General features: G+C 37.1%; 3 protein-coding genes across 7 annotated transcripts; 2 read left to right on the top strand and 1 right to left on the bottom strand.

The window, feature by feature from the left end:
* The first annotated feature begins 6141 nt into the window (after positions 1-6141).
* LOC135665979 (high-affinity nitrate transporter 2.3-like) lies at positions 6142-8296 on the top strand. Its single transcript, XM_065177441.1, has 2 exons — positions 6142-7631; positions 7764-8296. Exons 1-2 carry the CDS (start codon positions 6469-6471, stop codon positions 8131-8133), a joined length of 1533 nt encoding a protein of 510 aa, XP_065033513.1. The 5' UTR covers positions 6142-6468; the 3' UTR covers positions 8134-8296.
* Positions 8297-8738: 442 nt separating this feature from the next.
* On the top strand, positions 8739-11641 carry LOC135665981 (large ribosomal subunit protein eL6x-like). The gene is made up of 4 exons (XM_065177447.1): positions 8739-9090; positions 9179-9285; positions 11006-11187; positions 11284-11641. Exons 1-4 carry the CDS (start codon positions 8831-8833, stop codon positions 11437-11439), a joined length of 705 nt encoding a protein of 234 aa, XP_065033519.1. The 5' UTR covers positions 8739-8830; the 3' UTR covers positions 11440-11641.
* An 894-nt stretch (positions 11642-12535) lies between these two features.
* LOC135665980 (SURP and G-patch domain-containing protein 1-like protein) lies at positions 12536-19250 on the bottom strand. 5 transcript variants are annotated; one of them, XM_065177446.1, is made up of 9 exons: positions 19073-19250; positions 18278-18740; positions 16005-16131; positions 15521-15627; positions 15285-15422; positions 14160-14294; positions 13718-13897; positions 13093-13271; positions 12536-12952 (listed from the first exon to the last, which is right to left on the bottom strand). In XM_065177446.1, exons 2-9 carry the CDS (start codon positions 18684-18686, stop codon positions 12926-12928), a joined length of 1302 nt encoding a protein of 433 aa, XP_065033518.1. In that variant the 5' UTR covers positions 18687-18740; positions 19073-19250; the 3' UTR covers positions 12536-12925. The 5 variants fall into 5 exon arrangements, with proteins under 5 accessions (XP_065033518.1, XP_065033516.1, XP_065033514.1 ...); XM_065177444.1 differs by having other exon boundaries at positions 15279-15422; positions 18278-18747; positions 19073-19249; XM_065177442.1 differs by having other exon boundaries at positions 15279-15422; positions 19073-19249.
* Positions 19251-19812: the final 562 nt, after the last annotated feature.

Genomic DNA, 19812 nt, shown 5'->3' with positions numbered 1-19812 from the left:
GCAGATAGGCTTTATCACCAGGGGATTACTACTCCCAGCGATCAGTCCATACTGCCTCCCCCTAAGTTACGGTCTTTTGGGGGTGGTATGTTGCTGCCCTGTCGTTCATCACTAGGGAAGGGTGACGTTAGCTTCTCTCCACCCACGACAATGTATTGGCGGTAACCAATTGATAGGTAAAGGTTGATGTTATCATATTCTCTATCAGGTAATACTCCGAGAGAGTTAATGAGCTTATTCTTATTGAACGAAGATCCTGGTAGTTAGCATATCACTAATCACCAGTAAATTTTCAAGCTCGAACTCCTTGGAGGAAGCCAAAATTGTGGAATTATGATCCATGGAAATTGATAGTAGAGCATTAAAAGTGAGCGACGTTATAACCGTTTCATCAAACATGCTCCGATCGAGCTCAGCTCAAATCCCAAATTTGTAGTATATTATGGGGGAGAGATGCAGAGCCAAATTTTATCTTGACTGAATGAGTATATTAGATTATATTATCTATATATTAAAATAAAGGTCAGTTTTAATTAAACAATAGTTTTCTTTGAGATAAAAATAGTAGCCTTCTTGAAATTAAAATATCTCATATGGTACCAATAATAAAAAAAAAAGAGTTCAATATATCATTCATTTGTTCGATAATATTTGTTATTTTTCATATTTTCCTAATTGGTGACATTTATACTTTTTAGCAAATTTTTAATCATAAGAATACTACCAGATTTAATTTTCTATTGTTAATTAGAAGGGCTTATGATAGATTGACAATGTTTTTTTATGATAATTTATATAAATATTTTTAAAATCAGACTTGGATTGAAGCCAACTTGAGATGTTCCGTATACATTATAAACTTTTAATGAGACCCTAACAGGTAAGAAAAAAGTGAGAGTTCCATGAGTTGGAGGTGAATATTGGGTGTGGTTATACAAATTACAACATAAAAAAAGATTGAAATTTAATCATCTCTCTCAGACACAGAACTTGCTATAGGCTCTAATAAAGATTAAAATTAGCTTCGAATCTCACTAGAATCTTCAATATATCGTAATTTAGCTTAACCTTCCACAAAATTCAATCAAGAGGCAACAGTTGAAAATTTTCATAAGATTTGTTAGTTTATATGGTTCTATTTAATTAGGTAAAATATATTATAGATTTAATTAACTTTCGATTATGATTATCAGTAAAAAAAATAAAGTTTACTTATGGTATAATTTCTTGAGAGATGACCTTGATGGGAGGTACTCTTTAAATTATTTATCCATGCTCTTTTACTCTCACCTATAAATAAATAGGATCTCCTAGGGATTATACATGATGTGAGATTTATTCTCAATCTCACTTAGTCCTTATTATATCACTCATAGTAGCCATGTGAATAATAGAAAGAGAGAGTAGAAGGAGAGTCTAATTCATTCTATAGATTTATACTATTGCTACTTGTTGATTAGATTATAGAGCGCATTATTGAATCTGATAAAGTTTTTTCAATGGCATTGAAAGGTATGTAATCTTGATCCTAATCTATCATTATTTTATTTTGATTTTAGATCAACAAAATATTGATAATTTTAAATTAATCTTGACTAATCTAATTGGGTTGGTGTTTGGCCCAAATCAATCAAACTCAATTTGGGTGACTCGATTTTGAGCTTGCCTAATTAAATAGAGTTGATTGGGCCAATTTAAGATTTTATACAAAATAAAAAATAAATTATGGATTCCTTTTATAATTTTTTTCATATGATATATTCATAATTTTTATTTATTTATGATAATCAAATTTTAATTATTATTATGGGATATTTATGTAATTATTATCAAACATATATTGAAAATTATAAAATAATATTTATTTTTTATATAAAGGTATTATTTATATTTTATCATAATTATAATCATCATATAAGTTTTTTTATGTTGATTAATATTTAATAATTATTATAATTATTATAATTATTATTTTCTTATTGAACTATTTTTATCTATATTAAATTAAAGAATAATTAGTAAATTTTATTAATAATTTATATCCTTAAGTTTCGATATTTAAATTATAATAAATATTTTATTATTTATAGAATATTTTAAATTATATTTTATATTATTATATTGGTCTTATGACCACTTAAGTAGCCTAGACCAATATATAAAATTATTTTAAAGAATTAATTTTAAATAATAATAATAAATAATATTCATAATAACATATATAATTATGAGATTTAGGTAATCTTAAAGAAAAATCTATATTGAATAATTATGTGCTGAGGTAGGATAATACTATTTTATATATTCTTATAAGTTAGGTTATATATTTAAAAATAGTAATACTATTCCATGAGAAAGATATTAGTCCTCCATAAATAATTTTAGTGAACACTAGATATATTAATAGGTAAAACATGAATGATATTAATTATTCATCATATTTTTGAAACTCACAGTATTAATGTTGTTTTGTATTTTACAATTATACTTCCTTCGATAGCCTCTTATACTTCTAGTGTTCTTATATTCTCTGGTTTAAATTATTCGATTAAAGCATTTGTAATTCACACTAGACATATTAATTCTTGACCTAATATTGCTTTTTGAAAGGCTCACAAATTAATGAAAACATTGTGAAATAAATTAATGAAATGAATACTTTGATAAAGATCTAAAAGCTCTATCTAATGTTTATAAAAATGACAATTGTAAATAATATCAAAACTTCATTGTCGCTTACAACTAATACATAAGAATATTTGAGAGTTATTCAAGATAAATTTAAATCTATTGATAAGTCAATAGCATATTAATGAAGAAACTAATTATAGTTTATTATGATGGTGCTTGAGAGATACATGATCACACCATTGATAAGGTTATGAAACTTAAAACATATGACATAAATTTGGATGAATCTTTCCACGTGCAATTCATTTTTAATTCTTTTTTTTCTCAATTTAGCCCATTTAAGATTCACTATAATACAAATAAAGATAAATAAGATTTGAACGAGCTAACTAATATGAGTATTCATGATGAATTAAGATTAAGATAGGAAAGATCTCATAATACTTTGACAACTACTCAAGGAGCTAGTAATAAAAAAGAAAATTGAAGTATCATTCACTAAATTAATTTGGTGAGTTTGAAAATACTGAGTGGACTAATGAAAAAAAATTCATAGTAAAATGCTTCTTTTATGATTAAAAAAATATATATAAAAAATAATTACATTAAACGTAATACTTGGTTTTAAAAAAGGTATAAATTACGCCCTTGTATCTTTCAAATTAAACATTATAGATGTTTCTTCTAATATTTTGTTTATTGATTCTATTACTTTAACTCATATTACCAATAATATATAGGGATTTCTGATAACCTAGAAACCAAAAGAATGTGAAAAATTCATAGTTACGAGGAATTAACTCAAAGTGAAAGTAATAACAGTGAGAACTTATTGCTTACACCTAGAGACAAATCATTTGCATTTGATAGATCTTACAAATATATGATATATTCTTATTATTTTAAAAAAAATATAATTTTTATATCTAGAATTTATGAGTTACGATATCATCTTTCTTTTGGTAATGATAAACTCAGAATATTTTATAATTCAATAACAATTGGTTCTGAAATTTTGTGTAATCTTGAGTTTCCATCTTTCTGAAATTCAATAACATCATTACCTTTTTATAATCTTAAGTTACATCAAATGAATGATAATATTTCTCAATAAGAATCTAGATAAGAAAACCTAGATTAACAAAATAAAAGATTTATAGAGAAGGAAAAGAAAAGTTGAGCTTGCAAATTTAGAAAATTCATTTATGACCTTAAACAAACTTCAGTAATGATATATGAAATTTCATGAAACCATTACTTTATTCTGATTCAAGAAAAATCCTATTGATTTGTGTGTATATCTAAAAGTAAGGGTGAGTAAGTTTATTATATTGATCTCATGTACGAATGATATTTTACTTGACAATAGTGATATTAGAAAAGTTAAGGGATAATTTCTTGAAAAAGTGTAAAGCAATCACTTATCCTATTATCAATAATGGAAGTTGAATTCTTCGCATGCTTTGATGCCACAAATCAAGGTTTGTAGTTATGAGATTTTATTTAAAGACTTGGTGTGGTTAAGTCAATCACTAGAGTGCTGAAGATATTTTGTAATAATATCGTAATGGTTTCTTTCTCCAAGAATGATAAGTACTCTAGTGATTATAAGAATATTAAGATAAATACTTAGTAGTCAAAGAATGAATCTAGAAACAACATGTGTTAATTGAGAACCTGAGCACTATTTTGAAGATTGTTGATCAATTTACTAAACTTTTATAACATAAAGTGTAACATATTCTTATAATGAGTTTACGAGCAACTAATAAAAAAATTGATGATACATTTTTAGGTGAATATTATTATTAATATTTTTTACTTACTTAATTAAGATTATTTATTTCTATTATCATATTTATATTTATGTATATGCATATTATAGTTGAATATGATAATAGAATTATCTTGATAATACAAATTACAAGAGTTACTAGACTACATTAGGAAAGATTATACATCAAGAGAGTATGACATTGATGACATACAACTATATAACTCATAATAATACTCAAATTTAATGAGGCTTAGTTTTAAGATTCATGGCTATGTAAAAAAAATACTTTTCAAATATTTTAAAATTTAATTATATAAAATTATTTTTAAATTATTTTTTTATTTATTTTTATATTTTAGTTCTTACAAATTAATAAGTTAAGTGAGAGAATGTTAAATTATGAAATCCTATTTAATTAGGTAAGATAGATTATAGATCTAATTAGATTCTGATTATAATTATCAACCAATAAAATAAAAATTCTTATTTATAAATAAATAAGATCTTCTAATGAACTATACATGATACAAGATCTATTCTTAATTTTCTTTAGTCTATATTTCATCACTTATATTAGTCATGAAGAATAAAAAGAGAAAAGAAAAAGAATCTATTTCATCCTATGCCTCTTCATTCGGTTATAGAGCACATTTAAAATTTTGTAGACCAACATAAAATGATACACAATTTTGATCTTAATTTATTATTATTAATTTTAATTTTGATATTAAAATTTTCTATATAAAAATAACATAATTACAGTTTTTATATTTATAAAAATTATCTATAATCATGTAATATATTCAGTGTCATCTAAAAGTTTAACTGCATAAACAAAGCATTACTAGTAGTAAACACCCAGGTAGAATAGAATGTTTGGCGACACTAAATCTAATCTCCTTCACTGTACCTGCCCTAGTTCCAGGTTTTCGATGTAGCATGCACTGCAATCACCATTTACGAGCTGGTTAAGCTCCACACTTAATTGCCATTGACTTGTATCCCTTGAAATCGAAGTCTGCAACAGGAGACGAATCCAGCGGACCAACCAGGTTTCTTGGGGTCACCGAAGCGTCATCAGAACGAGTCCCCGCTTCACTTTGACGAAGCAGAAGAGTCGCCCAACGCATGGGTTTGAAGGCCAACCCACTGCCTCTTGGAAACAGACGTGAAGGACATGGGAAACATTCTAGCAAGCAGGTTGCCGGTCATGGCGGTTGTTCTCATCCACCGAAATTATTGACAACTGAGACCCAAGATTGGGCTTTGACTCCTCGCCGTCGACTCTGCACTACATGTTTGACTTGTTCATCCCTTCGATCAATCAAAGAAGTATGTGAATCACGAGAGGTTCAACTTCATTTACTGCATTGAAACCTCAATAAAAGATGAGCAATCCTATACTGTAGCAATAGTCACTTCATGTATTACGTCGTCCCCAAGTACTGGTGAGATATATTTAAATTTGGCCTGCAAAATGACTTCGTGACGAAGATTTGCTTCCTTTGGATTCTATTGGATTCCAGAGTTCTCTTGGATCTTTCAAGAGAAATGTATTGAATGTATGCCTTGAACATGTCGAAGGCAAAACGAATCTTCACTAAATTCCAGATCCCATCCACCAATTTATTAGTGAAGCATCTTCTTTAAAGAAGGAAAAGGATTCGATCTACGTTTCCCCACTCACCTTGGAACTTACTGAGGTTTCCAGACCCAGACAACAAGCAAATCCCCACCTGTCTCTCTCACACAAACTGAAATTGAATGACATCCACTGCTTCTCTTTAGCCTTTCAGAACAGCGGAAGGAGATCCCGGAACAAAAAGTCAACACCCACCGCACAGCTCCCCTCGTTCAGTTCTCCACTTGCTTCGTTGTTGTTCCTGTCATGCGCAAAGACTTGTTTGTTTCGTGAGCCTTTGTGGTCATCTCGGCAACTTTAAGGCCTGCTACTGGTGCAGCTTCTACTCTTGTGGAGTAAGGAGGCTGCGAAGGCTACTCTTGCTGGTTCCTGATTGATTTCGGGAAACCAGGTAAGATTTGAATAGAGGAGAGAAGAAATGGAGGATTCGGGCAAGCCTTCGCTCCATGTTGAGTCCTCAGCCGCGGAGGGCGGCCACTTCAAGCTGCCGGTGGACTCGGAGCAGAAGGCCACGCAGTTCTGGCTCTTCTCCTTCGCGAAACCTCACATGCGGGCCTTCCACCTCTCATGGTTCTCCTTCTTCTGTTGCTTCGTCTCCACCTTTGCAGCTCCGCCCCTCCTCCCGTTAATACGGGACAACCTCAACCTCACCACCACCGACATCGGCAACGCCGGCATAGCCTCCGTGTCCGGAGCGGTCTTTGCCCGACTCGCCATGGGCACCGCGTGTGACCTCGTCGGCCCCCGCCTCGCCTCCGCCTCCCTCACCCTCCTCACCGCCCCCGCCGTCTATTTCACCTCCGTCATCAACTCCGCCTCCTCGTACCTCCTCGTCCGGTTCTTCACCGGCTTCTCCATCGCCTCCTTCGTCTCCACCCAGTTCTGGATGAGCTCCATGTTCTCTCCTCCCGTGGTGGGCGTCGCCAACGGGATCGCCGGCGGCTGGGGGAACCTCGGCGGAGGCGCCACCCAGCTCATCATGCCCCTCGTCTACGACCTCATCCACCACATCGGCAGCACAAATTTCACCGCTTGGCGCATCGCCTTCTTCATTCCGGGCTTCATGCAGACGCTCTCGGCGATCGCAGTCATATCCTTGGGCCAAGATTTGCCCAACGGCAACTACCGGAAGCTGGAGAAGGCTGGGGACAAGCACAAGGACAGCTTCCGCAAGGTGTTCTACCATGCCGTCACCAACTACAGGGGGTGGATCTTGGCGTTGACCTACGGCTACTGCTTCGGGGTGGAGTTGACCATCGACAACATCATCGCGGAGTACTTCTACGACAAGTTCAACGTCAACCTCCGCACCGCAGGGATAATCGCCGCGAGCTTTGGGCTGGCAAACATCATCTCGCGGCCGGGCGGAGGCTTGCTCTCAGATTGGATGTCGAGGAGATACGGGATGCGAGGGAGACTGTGGAGCTTGTGGGTGGTGCAGATCGTGGGAGGAGTCTTGTGCATCGTTCTGGGGCGAATGAACAACCTCAGCGCGTCCATCATCGTCATGGTCTTGTTCTCCTTCTTCGTGCAGGCTGCGTGTGGACTTACCTTCGGAGTCGTCCCTTTCGTCTCCAGAAGGTACATACTTCTCCATGGTTGATCCATGAACGTCACAGAAACTGACGACTCCATACAATCTGCAAGCAGGACAACACAAAAAGCCATCTTCCCTTCAAGTTCTTCTTTCATCAAACATCTGGTGTTCTGCAGGTCTCTGGGAATGATATCAGGGATGACCGGCGGGGGAGGCAACGTGGGCGCCGTCATCACGCAGCTCATATTCTTCAAGGGAAGCAAGTACTCCAAGGAAACAGGGATCACTCTCATGGGCGTCATGATCCTCTGCTGCACGCTCCCCATCACACTCATCTACTTCCCGCAGTGGGGCGGATTGTTCTGCGGTCCAAGGCCGAAGGCCACCGCAGAAGATTACTACGCAGCAGAATGGAGTGAGGACGAGAAGGAAAGAGGGTACCACTCGGCAAGCGTCAAGTTTGCAGAGAATAGCGTGAGGGAAGGAGGCCGAAGACGCGATTCTTCGCCCACTGTTCCTGCAGACGACACGCCTTCACATGCTTGACCATGCAATCGCTCTTGGAGCAGCCTACTGGACTTTGCTTCGAGATGATGTCCATAGATGTGATCTTGGTAGTGGTCGAAACCAGCATCCATAGATTACCAGATGCTATCTTGTTTTCCTGAGTCACAACAAAGCAACGAGTAAAGCTATATTACAACATTAACTCTACCGAGCAACACACGTCAAGAACGAAAACAATGGACACTAAAAAGCTCGAATTCGCACAAAAAATCGCCAATTCAAGACGATATAAAACGTCAACACTATTCAACGCTCCTTTCACGACGCTCATACTCCACGTATAGATTCTACCGGGTGACCGAGCGACAACAAGTCCACGCCAAGAACCGCTTCTGCTTCCATTTTGCTCCGGTCATTACGGCTGATGAAATCGATGAGTGTTCGGGAGATGTGTGAGTGAAGCCGGATCGAAGGGAGGGTCCGAGGAAGGGGAAGAGACGAACGTCGGACCCAAACGCATTTTACAGAGCAATTTTGAACAGCTAAATCTATTCTTGAGTTCCGGACACGTATCGAGCGGATTGTCCTCATCTTGACTGTCCATCACACGGAAGATGATCATGATCTGATGAGCCTTCCCTTCGCTAGGGTTTCCTTTTACCGCCTCACTCGGATATATATTCCCTCCGCTACTCCGCCGGCTGGTATTAGGGTTTGGATCTCTCTTGCTTTCGCAATGGCGCCGCCGAAGAAAGCGAGGATGGCGAGCCGGAACCCTAGCCTGATCCGAGGCATCGGCAAGTTCTCGAGGTCGAAGATGTACCACAAGCGCGGGATCTGGGCCATCAAGGCCAAGCATGGCGGTTCCTTCCCCCACCACGACCTGAAGCCGGCGCCGACAACGCCGGCAGCCGTGAAGCCCCCCAAGTTTTACCCCGCCGACGACGTCAAGACTCCCATCCCCAATCACCGCAAGGCCAAGCCCACCAAACTCAGGTACGTGGTGGGGTTGTCCTGCGTCTATTGCTGTTTTCATGTGGTGCTCAGTTCGGTGTTTGTGATGCGTTCCTTTTGTGTGATTTAGGGCGAGCATCACTCCCGGGACTGTTCTGATCCTTCTCGCGGGGAGGTTCATGGGGAAGAGGGTTGTCTTCCTCAAGCAGCTTCCTTCCGGGCTTCTGCTCGTTACTGGTGAGTGCCTCCGGATCCGTTCGCATTAGATCGGAATGTGTTCATATTATTGTTTTGCTCCTTTATTCGCTATCTTCTTTTTTACCATAAGTTATTCTTAGCATCATTTTGAACCTCTATACTGCAAGTTTTGCTTGGCAAATCAACTCATTAAACCAATGACGGTTGAATGGTTCATTCGTTCATATGAATTTTTGACCTTTTTGAGTCGGCTTTTGGTTTTTTGATGAGTGCATGCTATTATAGATTTGGGGATAATGTGACAAAGAAACGTTTTTCCTGAAGCATTTTACTTGTGATCGCTATCTCATAAAGAGTTATTAGCTGGAACAACAGTATTTATGGAAGGAACAGGTCTCCAGGATCATTCTAAATAGTGTTAGTATTGGCAATTTTTAAGGTACCTATTTATTCTCTCGCTGCACTAAAAAGAAAAAGCTATGTACTTCCAGCCTTGATTCTTCAATAATTGGCCGCATTTGGTTGGATTTCAGCTATTCAACGAAATGGGTACAAATGACATTTTTGTAGTTAATTATGATACGAAGGTGAACTGATTTCGTATGTCTTTCCCCAAATGCACTATCTCCTCCCTTGCTGTCTTGGCTAGAGTCTGCTGATGACAACAAAAACCCTTTTTTCTTTTTGGAGAAAAAGGTAAGGGTGGAGAAGATGAAGAGGAGTATGGTTGAGCGATAGTAATAGGAGTGGCTGGTTGAATGTTGATGTCGGGCTGTTGCATATGCCAGCTTAGTGATGTTGTCCACCAGTATAGCTTCAATCAGAGGTGCTACAGCTGTATTGAGAGTTGGGGCTGTGCAGCACCAGCAATGACAATGAGAGAGGGCAATTGAGGTGTAGAGAAGAGAGAAAGAAAGGGTGAACAGGAGAAAATATGATGATGATAGTCTGCCAGTTTGTTTTAGTCTTTTAACCGATTGCAGCCTCTGGGCATATCAAATTTCTGCTATGCCCAAGCCCTACCATGTTTACATTTATGGATCACAATCCAGCTTCAAGATAACCTATATTTTTATCTTCCATCCTTCTCAAAATTAGAGAAGACATGGTTATAGAATTTAGTATCCAATTTTGTCCTTCCAATTTCATGTGTTGTTTAAAAGTCAATACTGGTTTGTTTTGTTTTGTTCCCCTAGTTCAGAGCACCAACGAGATATCAAGTTTGTCTTAACATTTACTTGATCCAATTTCTTATGAATCACAGTTCCTTAATATCAAGTTGGGTGCCTTGCACTAAATAGCTGCTTTCTTGTTGTCATATCAAAGATCACAAAAACACACACACACACTTTTTCTCTCTTTCTGTCTGTCTGTATTGATATCAGAAAAAAAAATTGATGCATCAGTTGGATACTTGTTTAAAGAAAGCAAAAGAGTGAGACATTGACATCATAGGAGAGCTGGTGCAAAAATGATTTTGACTATGAATCGAAATTATTTTTTGCTTGTTTTTGGTTCAATTTCGTGTAATGCATTAGAATGCAGCTTTCGAGGCTTTGCAGCCCAGTGCAAAAGCATTAATTAGTGTACAGTGAGCTTGTTGCAATAGTATTTGACTCATTGCCTTGTATAATAAGATTTTTTGTTATAGCTATTGCTGTTTAATTGCTTTTCTGACCAGAACTACCTTTGAGTTAGTGTGGCATTATGGATCTGTTGTTCCTGGTTTTGCATCTCATTTAGTCGGGGATCTGTATAGGGCCCTTCAAGATAAATGGAGTGCCTCTAAGGCGAGTAAATCAAGCTTATGTCATCGGAACGTCCACTAAAGTTGATATATCACAAGTCAATACTGACAAGTTTGATGATAAGTACTTCACCAAGGAGAAAAAGAAGATGGCAAAGAAGAGCGAAGGTGAATTTTTCGAGAGTGAGAAAGAGGTTTGTCTTTGTCCATATGAGTATGTTGATCAATTACAAGTGTTCTATAAGTTCATTGCCTTATTCTTGCCCCTCTTATTCCCTTGAAAAATATAGGAAACAAAGGGACTCCCTCAGGAGAAGAAGGATGACCAAAAGTCTGTGGACACCCCATTGATAAAAGCCATCGAAGCAGTCGAAGACTTGAAGACCTACTTAGGTGCAAGGTTTTCGCTTAGGTCAGGGATGAAACCCCATGAGCTCGTATTCTAGAATGAAGAATTTATTTCAGCTTAGTTACAATTTTATTTTGGTTTTTGCTGGTTTGCCCGGAGCTTAGACTGTCACGAGGATCCTGAATTTTGTTTCATGCTTTTCTATTCAACTGGAGAATTCTTCTCAGCTATAAATGTTTCGGTTGGAAATTTACCACTAAGTGAATCTATAGTTTTCAGAGATTTGCATTGGCTTTTAATGTAACCCTTCCTTGGATCCTGCATTCCTTCAACGTGATGGCCTTTTGTTTGTGTTTCAAAGATCCAAATCCAATATAATGCTAGTTTCTGTGATTTGACATGATTCGGTATTCTTTGATCATCCAAATTGGAAAACATTGTGATGTGTTTCATCAATTTGTTATGTGTTTTTTTTTTAACTCTCAATATTGAATTTTTATCGAATGATCTTTTTAAATTGATTTTTATTTAAGGATGTTTATTTTTCATTGTTGATCATCATTGCCTCATTGCCTCTCACTACCATGGTTGTGTCGTCGATGCATCCCCCTTGTTCCCACTATAAGGAGTGGGACCCATGGCTCCTCAATCTTCGAGGGTGTGTTAGAGGGCGATGTGAACAAGGAGCTCCTCATCTTTGTGAGGAAGGGGGAGACCGACGATCGATTGCCTTATTGAGGGAGGGGGATATGGCATAGCCACGTTATATGGAGGTGGCGAGGAGAGGGAAGGGACGGGAGGAGGCACTGATTGACATAAGAACCCAACAGTGAGAAGATTTCCGCTGTGTATGAAGCTTTTATTTGGATACAGGAGGAGCTGCACCCGCCTCTACTTTTTGCCTCTTGAGTCTTGACTAGGTGTGGGTCCGCTTCCATCATCATTAGCAGGGTTGCCTATGGTTTCTTTTAGTAGCGACTCCGTATCCATGTCTCAAGACTGCTCACACAATATTCTAATCATCGAGGTGTCTCATCAGATGGATTCGAGTCCTGGAAACACTCAACTGCCAAATAATTCCCGAGTTCCAGCAAAATCGATTACAAGATGGGAGAGTAATCTGGAACTCCTACATCTGACCGATACATCAGCTGATAGTTTCATCGACTGATCCACACAATAATCACCACACAAACACCAAACATAATTTTGGTAGATCGAGTTAAATGCAAGCGTCAGTGGAGAAGGAAAGTTGAAACACATGAATGACTCGAGCAAAGAAAAAGTCTTCTCAGTCAAGCTTCTTTGAATGCAGCAGATCCTACTTGACACTACATGCACCAGTTTCAATACTACCTGAGCACTCATGCACTCAAAGAATGTTGAGTTGATTCCCCAAACTTTTCATTGCTCTTTGCAGCAGTTATTAATGCACGATGCAGTCTGACAAGCCTGCTTGCAGCATATATTCTCTACCGGTCTCTGAAGGAAGCTCAAGATATCCATCAACAGGAAAAGCAAACTTTGGGTGGATAAAAAGCAGGCCTTCCATTTCCAGCTTCAGTGGCTGCTTGGTCCTCCATTTAGTAATATGATTTCCGTGGATTGTTCTGTGGTATCAAGTCAAAAAAGCTCATACATTAGTATCAAGTTGATGGTCGTTGCATTTGATCATGTGTGGTCATCTACAACCAGATTCCAGACAACTAAAAATAATCCTGAGATAAAATTGTAAATGAAGGAGCTTTACCAGTGGGTTTGGACGATGACGATAACCAAGCATCATCCGTTTCTTATACTGCTCATATATATCATCATCAGCGGTAACTTCGCCAGGTTTTTGTGCACCAACACCTAAATTGTCCTTCTTCACTTCACCTGCCATCACTGGATCTGCACGTCCGCGCTTGTCACTGCCTAGTCCCTCACCTGCAAGCAGACCAGGTTTTCCAAAAGGAAAAACAAATGAATAAAAAGAACATAAAAGTAAAAGCTCTATCCTGCTCCCGTGTATATTTACATGTTAAACTGTTGCTACAATAAGTGTCTACTGATGGCAGGAGCTCTGATGATTTCCATCATACCACAAAAAAAAAGTGAATTATGTTGGTTCTCAATGAAAGCCTACCATGTGAAAAACAAAATAAACCATGAACTATAGCAGATCATTACAATTTGTTCATGGGCTATAATTTCCTCAACACAAATCTAAGATCAAGGTTCGTCAAGAGAAGAGATAGCTAAAGTAGAATCCATTGGTTGAAGTGATAATGGCACTAGAGATAACTCCAAGAATAGTTGGACAAATGGCAGAAGTGAGTTAAAATGTCTCACCATAAGTGGAAAAATAGTATCAACTACAGGTTCAACCATACCTTCTTTCCAACCCATTTTAGATAGAAGCCTATGCCCAATGTTGTCAGCCTGGATTCTTGCTTTTTCTGCAGCCTCTCTAGCACCTTTCTGTGCAGATGCATCATTACAAGAAAACAGAAACTTCTCCAACTCTTCTGGTGGAATGAAATCACCCATGTGATGACCTTTTTTAGGGGGAGCTACAATACCACAAAAGGGAAAAACGTTAGAACTACCTTGGAACTCAAGGTAACATCGTTTTTATTTTTACCACCACAGAAAAGCTACACGCATGAAATTGTTCATATTCAATATTCCACAGAATATTAGAACATAAACAAGGGAAACAGGAACTACTCTTAGCAAAAAGAGTATACTTTAAGCTGATTCAAGAATTTGCCTCTACATCCACTGGAAGGCGCTATCATACATCGAATAATAACAGAATTCAGGATAACAAACCTTGAAGAGAAGCAGGTGGTGGCATTTCATCTTTTGATTGCTTCGGTTGCCTTATTCTCTCCTCCTGAGCAGCCTTCTTCATGTAAAACTCCATCATTGCAATGGGATCTGCAGGTGAAGACCCACTGGACTCACCTGATACCAAGACATCTACAAGCTTACAAGGAAGAACACCGGAGACAAGTGCAATCATGAAGAATAAATAATGAATATGATCCACCCTTGGCAAATGATCATATATGTAGATAAGAGAAGGGGCAGTTTAAACAATCAACAGAAACCAAACATTTTCCTTGGAAAAATCTTGTGGTTAGCAGAGAGAAAGGAGAAACAAGAGCCTTTGCATTATAAGTCACATTCCTATGGAGGCCATTGATTGTAATGACACTGTCTAAAGACAATAGAATGTCGTGTTCAGCATCACGTACATGCAGGTTTTTCATGATTTTCTACAAATATAAACGTGCAAGTTTTCCTGAAAAATCTGTAAGCTATGTCAAAATAATAAGTGCTCCACCAATAAATTGATTCACAATAAAGGTTTCACTAAAATATGGTCCTATGATTGTTGCAAGGCATCACACTTCACAAGGAAGTGAATATTTATAAGCTTTTTTAGAGTGTCAAACCAACAAAGTAAAGAATGTTTATGTTCATCGGCTGCATGATCTCATAAAATCCATATGATAAAATCTAAAAAGTCAAATCAAGCAGTAGAAGAAGTAACCCCTAGCATGGCTACATTAGTTCAACTCAACCCATGGTAATCCCATGCAACCAAACCATTCAATCCAAGTTCAAGTCTGGACCAACCAATCTTTAATCTGTTGACTGAATGGATAGGGTTCTAGTCGAACATGATGCTCAACCAACACATCATGGAAAATATACCTTTTTTATATACCTTTTTTCTAAAATTATACGAGTCACTTTTGACCATCCAAACAAAGATAACCCACCCTAAATCATATCTTATGGTCAGGTTCGTCCTGGGATCCTTGACCTTCCGGCAGGTTGAAGAGGTTTAAGAATAGACATATATAAACCCAACTGATGGACACCATTTATACTCGGCATCAAAACCTACTTAACAGGACAATACAAGCTAGATGAGGATACCATAACTGGAAGATCTTCCAGACGAGCCAGATTCTTCATAAGATCCATACAAAGCTGAAGCAGGGGTTTGGTAATTAGGACGTTGTTGGATGTTGCTCCTTTCAGATCCACTTGCTACTCTAGAAGTTGAGGTGCTTCCATTGGCTTCCATAAGAAGTCGAGAATTATGTTAACATAAAAGCTTATATTTACCATTGAAAATATGGAAAATAAGGAGAAATTAGCACACAGATGGTACCGACCAGAATCTGATGCCTTAGAATCTTTCAATTGTGCAAGAGCCTTTTCCTCTTCAAAGAGCTGATACTCATAGTATTTATAATCTGAACAACTTGAATCAAACAAAAACCTGCAAAAATCCATGTTAAGCTCTTTGCACACTATCCTCATAGAGAAGTACACACTTAAAAATAAATAACAAACATCATATTGTTCCAATTGCATATCTAGTGGGGAAAAAAACCTAATAATGAACCGACGGTCAGTGTTCATTTCACATAGTATCTGGAAAAGAAGATAGCTGTATTCCACACAATGTCTTCTCTAAGTATTCAAATGGACAGTTTAATATTCGTGGTACTCCTTAATAATGGAAGAAAGGACTACCCAGCATAAAATAATGCAGTAACATGTTAACAGAAGCATCAAACTAATTATAGATCTTGTTAATGCAAACTACACTTGGAGGAGAACATTGGAAAACTGAGAGATTTCAGGAATTCATACTTGAAAGGTGTATCTCCAGGATTCCGTTGGCGTGTGATGTTCTCAAACTGCCTACCATTCTTTGCAACAAAACTTGCCAACTTATCTGCAACTTTCTTTACTGCTGGATCAGTTGGAGGAGATGGTGCTGCATGTCACTTAAATAACTGATTAATACCAAGAGCATGAACAAGGGAATGCAAATTACTGTTGTAGCAGCACTGCCACATTTTGAGTTCTTTCAACCAACATCCCTTCCATCAATGTCGATAGACACTTAAAAGACACAGGCTGCATTCATGAGACAAAGAAGTTTCAAGAATGTCTGGCACAAATCATGCTGACAGTTAATGGAGCTCAGTAAGCAAGACCTGGTGCCAATATCATATGTTAAAATGGAAAGCAATGATTACCAGGAGAATCCTATGTTAGTCAGGCACAAGAGTTGCTCAAATTTTCAGTGAAAACAACAAAACCTTTTTATTTATAGGAGTCAAAATCTAAAATGTAAGTCTGATAATGTTGGTGGCACAGTATCTGTATTTCCCTGTATCATGTGGGAAGTGTTTCCAACTCTTCAAACTGTAGAGGCTATGGACGAAAGCATGGACGAAAATGTACTAGAACTAGAATGGACCCTTTCTTCTATTGCAACACATCCTGTTCACCATTCATCATAACAAAACATTCTAGCTGTAATTTCACAAATCACAATCACTCTCCAGATTATAGCATTATAAATCAATCATGGAAGCTTGAACAGTCTATTTCCCACAATCCGACCCCAAGATAAAATAAGTATAATAATAAACCAAGTAAAAAGGATGGTTTATCGTACAAGGGCCCAACCAATGTGGAATATGGAAAGGTCAAAATACATGGATTTACCCCTACAAGCCGAGAGTTTGCTGATAAAACAAAAACTATAAAACAGAAAGGGAAGGCCACCACCACCACACCTTTACATCCTTAAAACAGTTGAAAACTGGGGTGCATTTTGAATGTCTGTTTCTTGTCCTTCCGTCTAATAACATAAATAATGTCTATAGTTCCTCAACTAAGCAAATTTTAGTCTTTTTAATGATCTTTTGTTGTTCCAACATATATGAGTTTTGCATTTTTATTTGAATGATGTTATACAGTAACTGACCCTAATCGCTTACTTCTGGGATGCCGATAGGCAGTTCATATTTCTTTCACCAAGGAATTCAGTGATACTTCACGAATAGCAACATCAATACTGAACTATAATGACTTATCCCTTCTATACCTTCCTACTTTATCTATTCTTTATTCAGAGACTGCCCAGGAACACCTGTTTCAAGCTCAAAATAACCTTGTATGTCCTTTTTCCAAGGTAAGGATCCTTGCTTTCAAATTGAAATGCCCTCTGATCCTTTCGTACACAATGTTTTTTGTGCTAATATGCAAAAGTTCATAGCACTGTATAGCAATTTAGAAAACCATACCAATTTATGTTCAGCATATTCTTATCTTGATGGCTGAAGCTTTGTGTAGAAAGCTTAAATATATGGCATATAGGAAAAATGTGGTGTCTTGGTTTCAAAATGAGAAAGGACGTGTTTAGAGAAACAAAAAAGAAAACAAATGAGTGCTTTTTCAAGCATATCAAAATTTTCTTGTTCTAACTAAATTCATACTGCCATCTATGAATAACTTCAAAAAAAATTTCACCTGAATTTATTTGGCACAATAAGACTAACCATGTACATCAACAAGCTAGATGACTCAAATAAGAAGTTTTTCTTCTTAATTCAAAAAAGAAGACTCATATCAAATACTACAAATAACAAAACCCAAAACCAAAATCAAGTTATGATTTCATGATTTACGTTTCACGAGGTAAATGGATATGGCATAGACAATCCTTAAACTTTCATGCATATAACTAATGTATCAGCAGATCATTCAGTTATGAGCACTACCAACAAATCCTGTCCACTACAAGTATAAAAAAAAACCTCATATATCTAGTTTTACATGTATCAATCATATCAAGGTTTTTATCCGACGAACCATCATAAATGAGTAATAGAAGTAAAGACGCTTTTGATTCTTCTTCTAGGAAGGGATGATAGCTTTTATCCATCACCAATAACTAAACTTTTCATGTTTCACATATTAAAGCTAAAAAATTTCACAATGAATCCAAATGCATGAAAAAGAAAATAACTATCATAGCATAGCTAAATAGAAAATTGAAAGCAGCTGTAACACACTTCCCATAAAACATTAATTCACTGCAAAAGATCATGCAAAGAACAACAAATTACCAACATCCTGCTGTTGTGACAAAGACTGAATGATATCTCTTTGACCCAACTTCTGGCGCTTAATGGGTTCATCTCCAGAAACAGCTTCGGCTTCAGCAGCCTCTTCCTCCTCCTCATCAGTCACAAACTTAATTGGCGCTGCTGCAACCTTCGACTTCTGCTTCAAGCTGAAGGCAAGCTTGCCACCGGAGGTCAGAGTGCTTCCCTTCTTCGTATCCTTTACTTTAACTTCCAGCGGTCTTTTGTTAACAATAACAGAAGGTTTCAGGGCAACAGAAGGGGTAGCCGAAGTGCTAGATTTAGACCGATCAGCTGCAGCAGCTGGGACCTTCTCTTGCTGGAGTTGCTTAAATTTCTCCATGAAAGATCCATCATTAACAAACAAACTCGACTTGTCTCCTTTCTCCATCGTCGATCTCTCTTAAAGAACTCAATTCAGATCAAGCAACTTGGGAACCAAAAGCTGCATCCTTTCAGTTCCGATTAAAAGAGGGCTTATAAAGCAAGCATCATAAAATCTTCAGCAGTCACGAAATAATAATCGAAGAAAAATTGGCGAAAGATCTTCAATTAGGGTTTCATGCAAACAGAGTCAAAAGATCGGATATCGTCCACGAAAACCAATCCATACGAGACGGCCCCGCAAGAAACCCTAAACAATCTAAAACTTGGGGGAGACTTCGATCGAGCCGATCCTTCAAAATCTAAAACTCGGATGTCGCTCATTTAAAGTAAATAAAAGAAAAAACGATAAAAATCGAGGAAAAATTGGGCAAAGATCTCTCTTTCGCATACCTAAATCAACAACGCTGTCGATCTCCAATCCCAGATAAAACGAGAGGGAGGAAGATGGATCGGGAGAACCAACAGAGACGGAGAGAGACGGATTGCGAACCTTGAGGAGAAATCGAAATCGATGGAGGATAGCAAAATTTAGGGATTGAGGGCGGAGAGCGACGGAGAAAGTCTCCGTGTTAGGGCGTTTTATATCGGAGCGCTGCTCGATCCGTTATATCGCCAGCAACAGATCATTACAAATCCGATACAAAATGTAACGAGTCTCTAATTTATTTATACGAGTTTAAATCGATGATTATTTCAAATATGTTTCTCAAATTAAGATCCTTAAATAAGGTTTTTGTTTCTAAAAAATAATTTTCTTTTTGAATTATAATATTAATTTATCTGAAAAAAAGGAAGGGTGATTTATTCGAAAAAAAAATTACTTTATGAGTTTTTACTTGGAGAAAATCTTTATTTTCATAAATTATCACAACAATGACATCTTTTCCTTAGTCTGTTATTTAAATGATTTGAATGTAAAATAAATCAAATAAATTTATACATCTCCCCCTTCTTCCCTCCATGATCGCTTGCTAAGATATAATTAAGAATGATTCATTTTACATGCCATACATTTATACAAATCAAATTAATCTGACTTCTAATCTCTCCCTTCTTTCTCCACGGCACCTTGTTAAGATATAATTTAAAATATTTCTTTTTACATACCATACCTACTCGGTAGAATTAAG

Source organism: Musa acuminata, unplaced genomic scaffold (assembly GCF_036884655.1).
Source record: "Musa acuminata AAA Group cultivar baxijiao unplaced genomic scaffold, Cavendish_Baxijiao_AAA HiC_scaffold_1051, whole genome shotgun sequence".
Classification (NCBI taxonomy): Eukaryota; Viridiplantae; Streptophyta; class Magnoliopsida; order Zingiberales; family Musaceae; genus Musa; species Musa acuminata.
The sequence above is the reverse complement of the archived record's forward strand: the minus strand, read 5'-3'. Positions and strand labels throughout refer to the sequence as shown.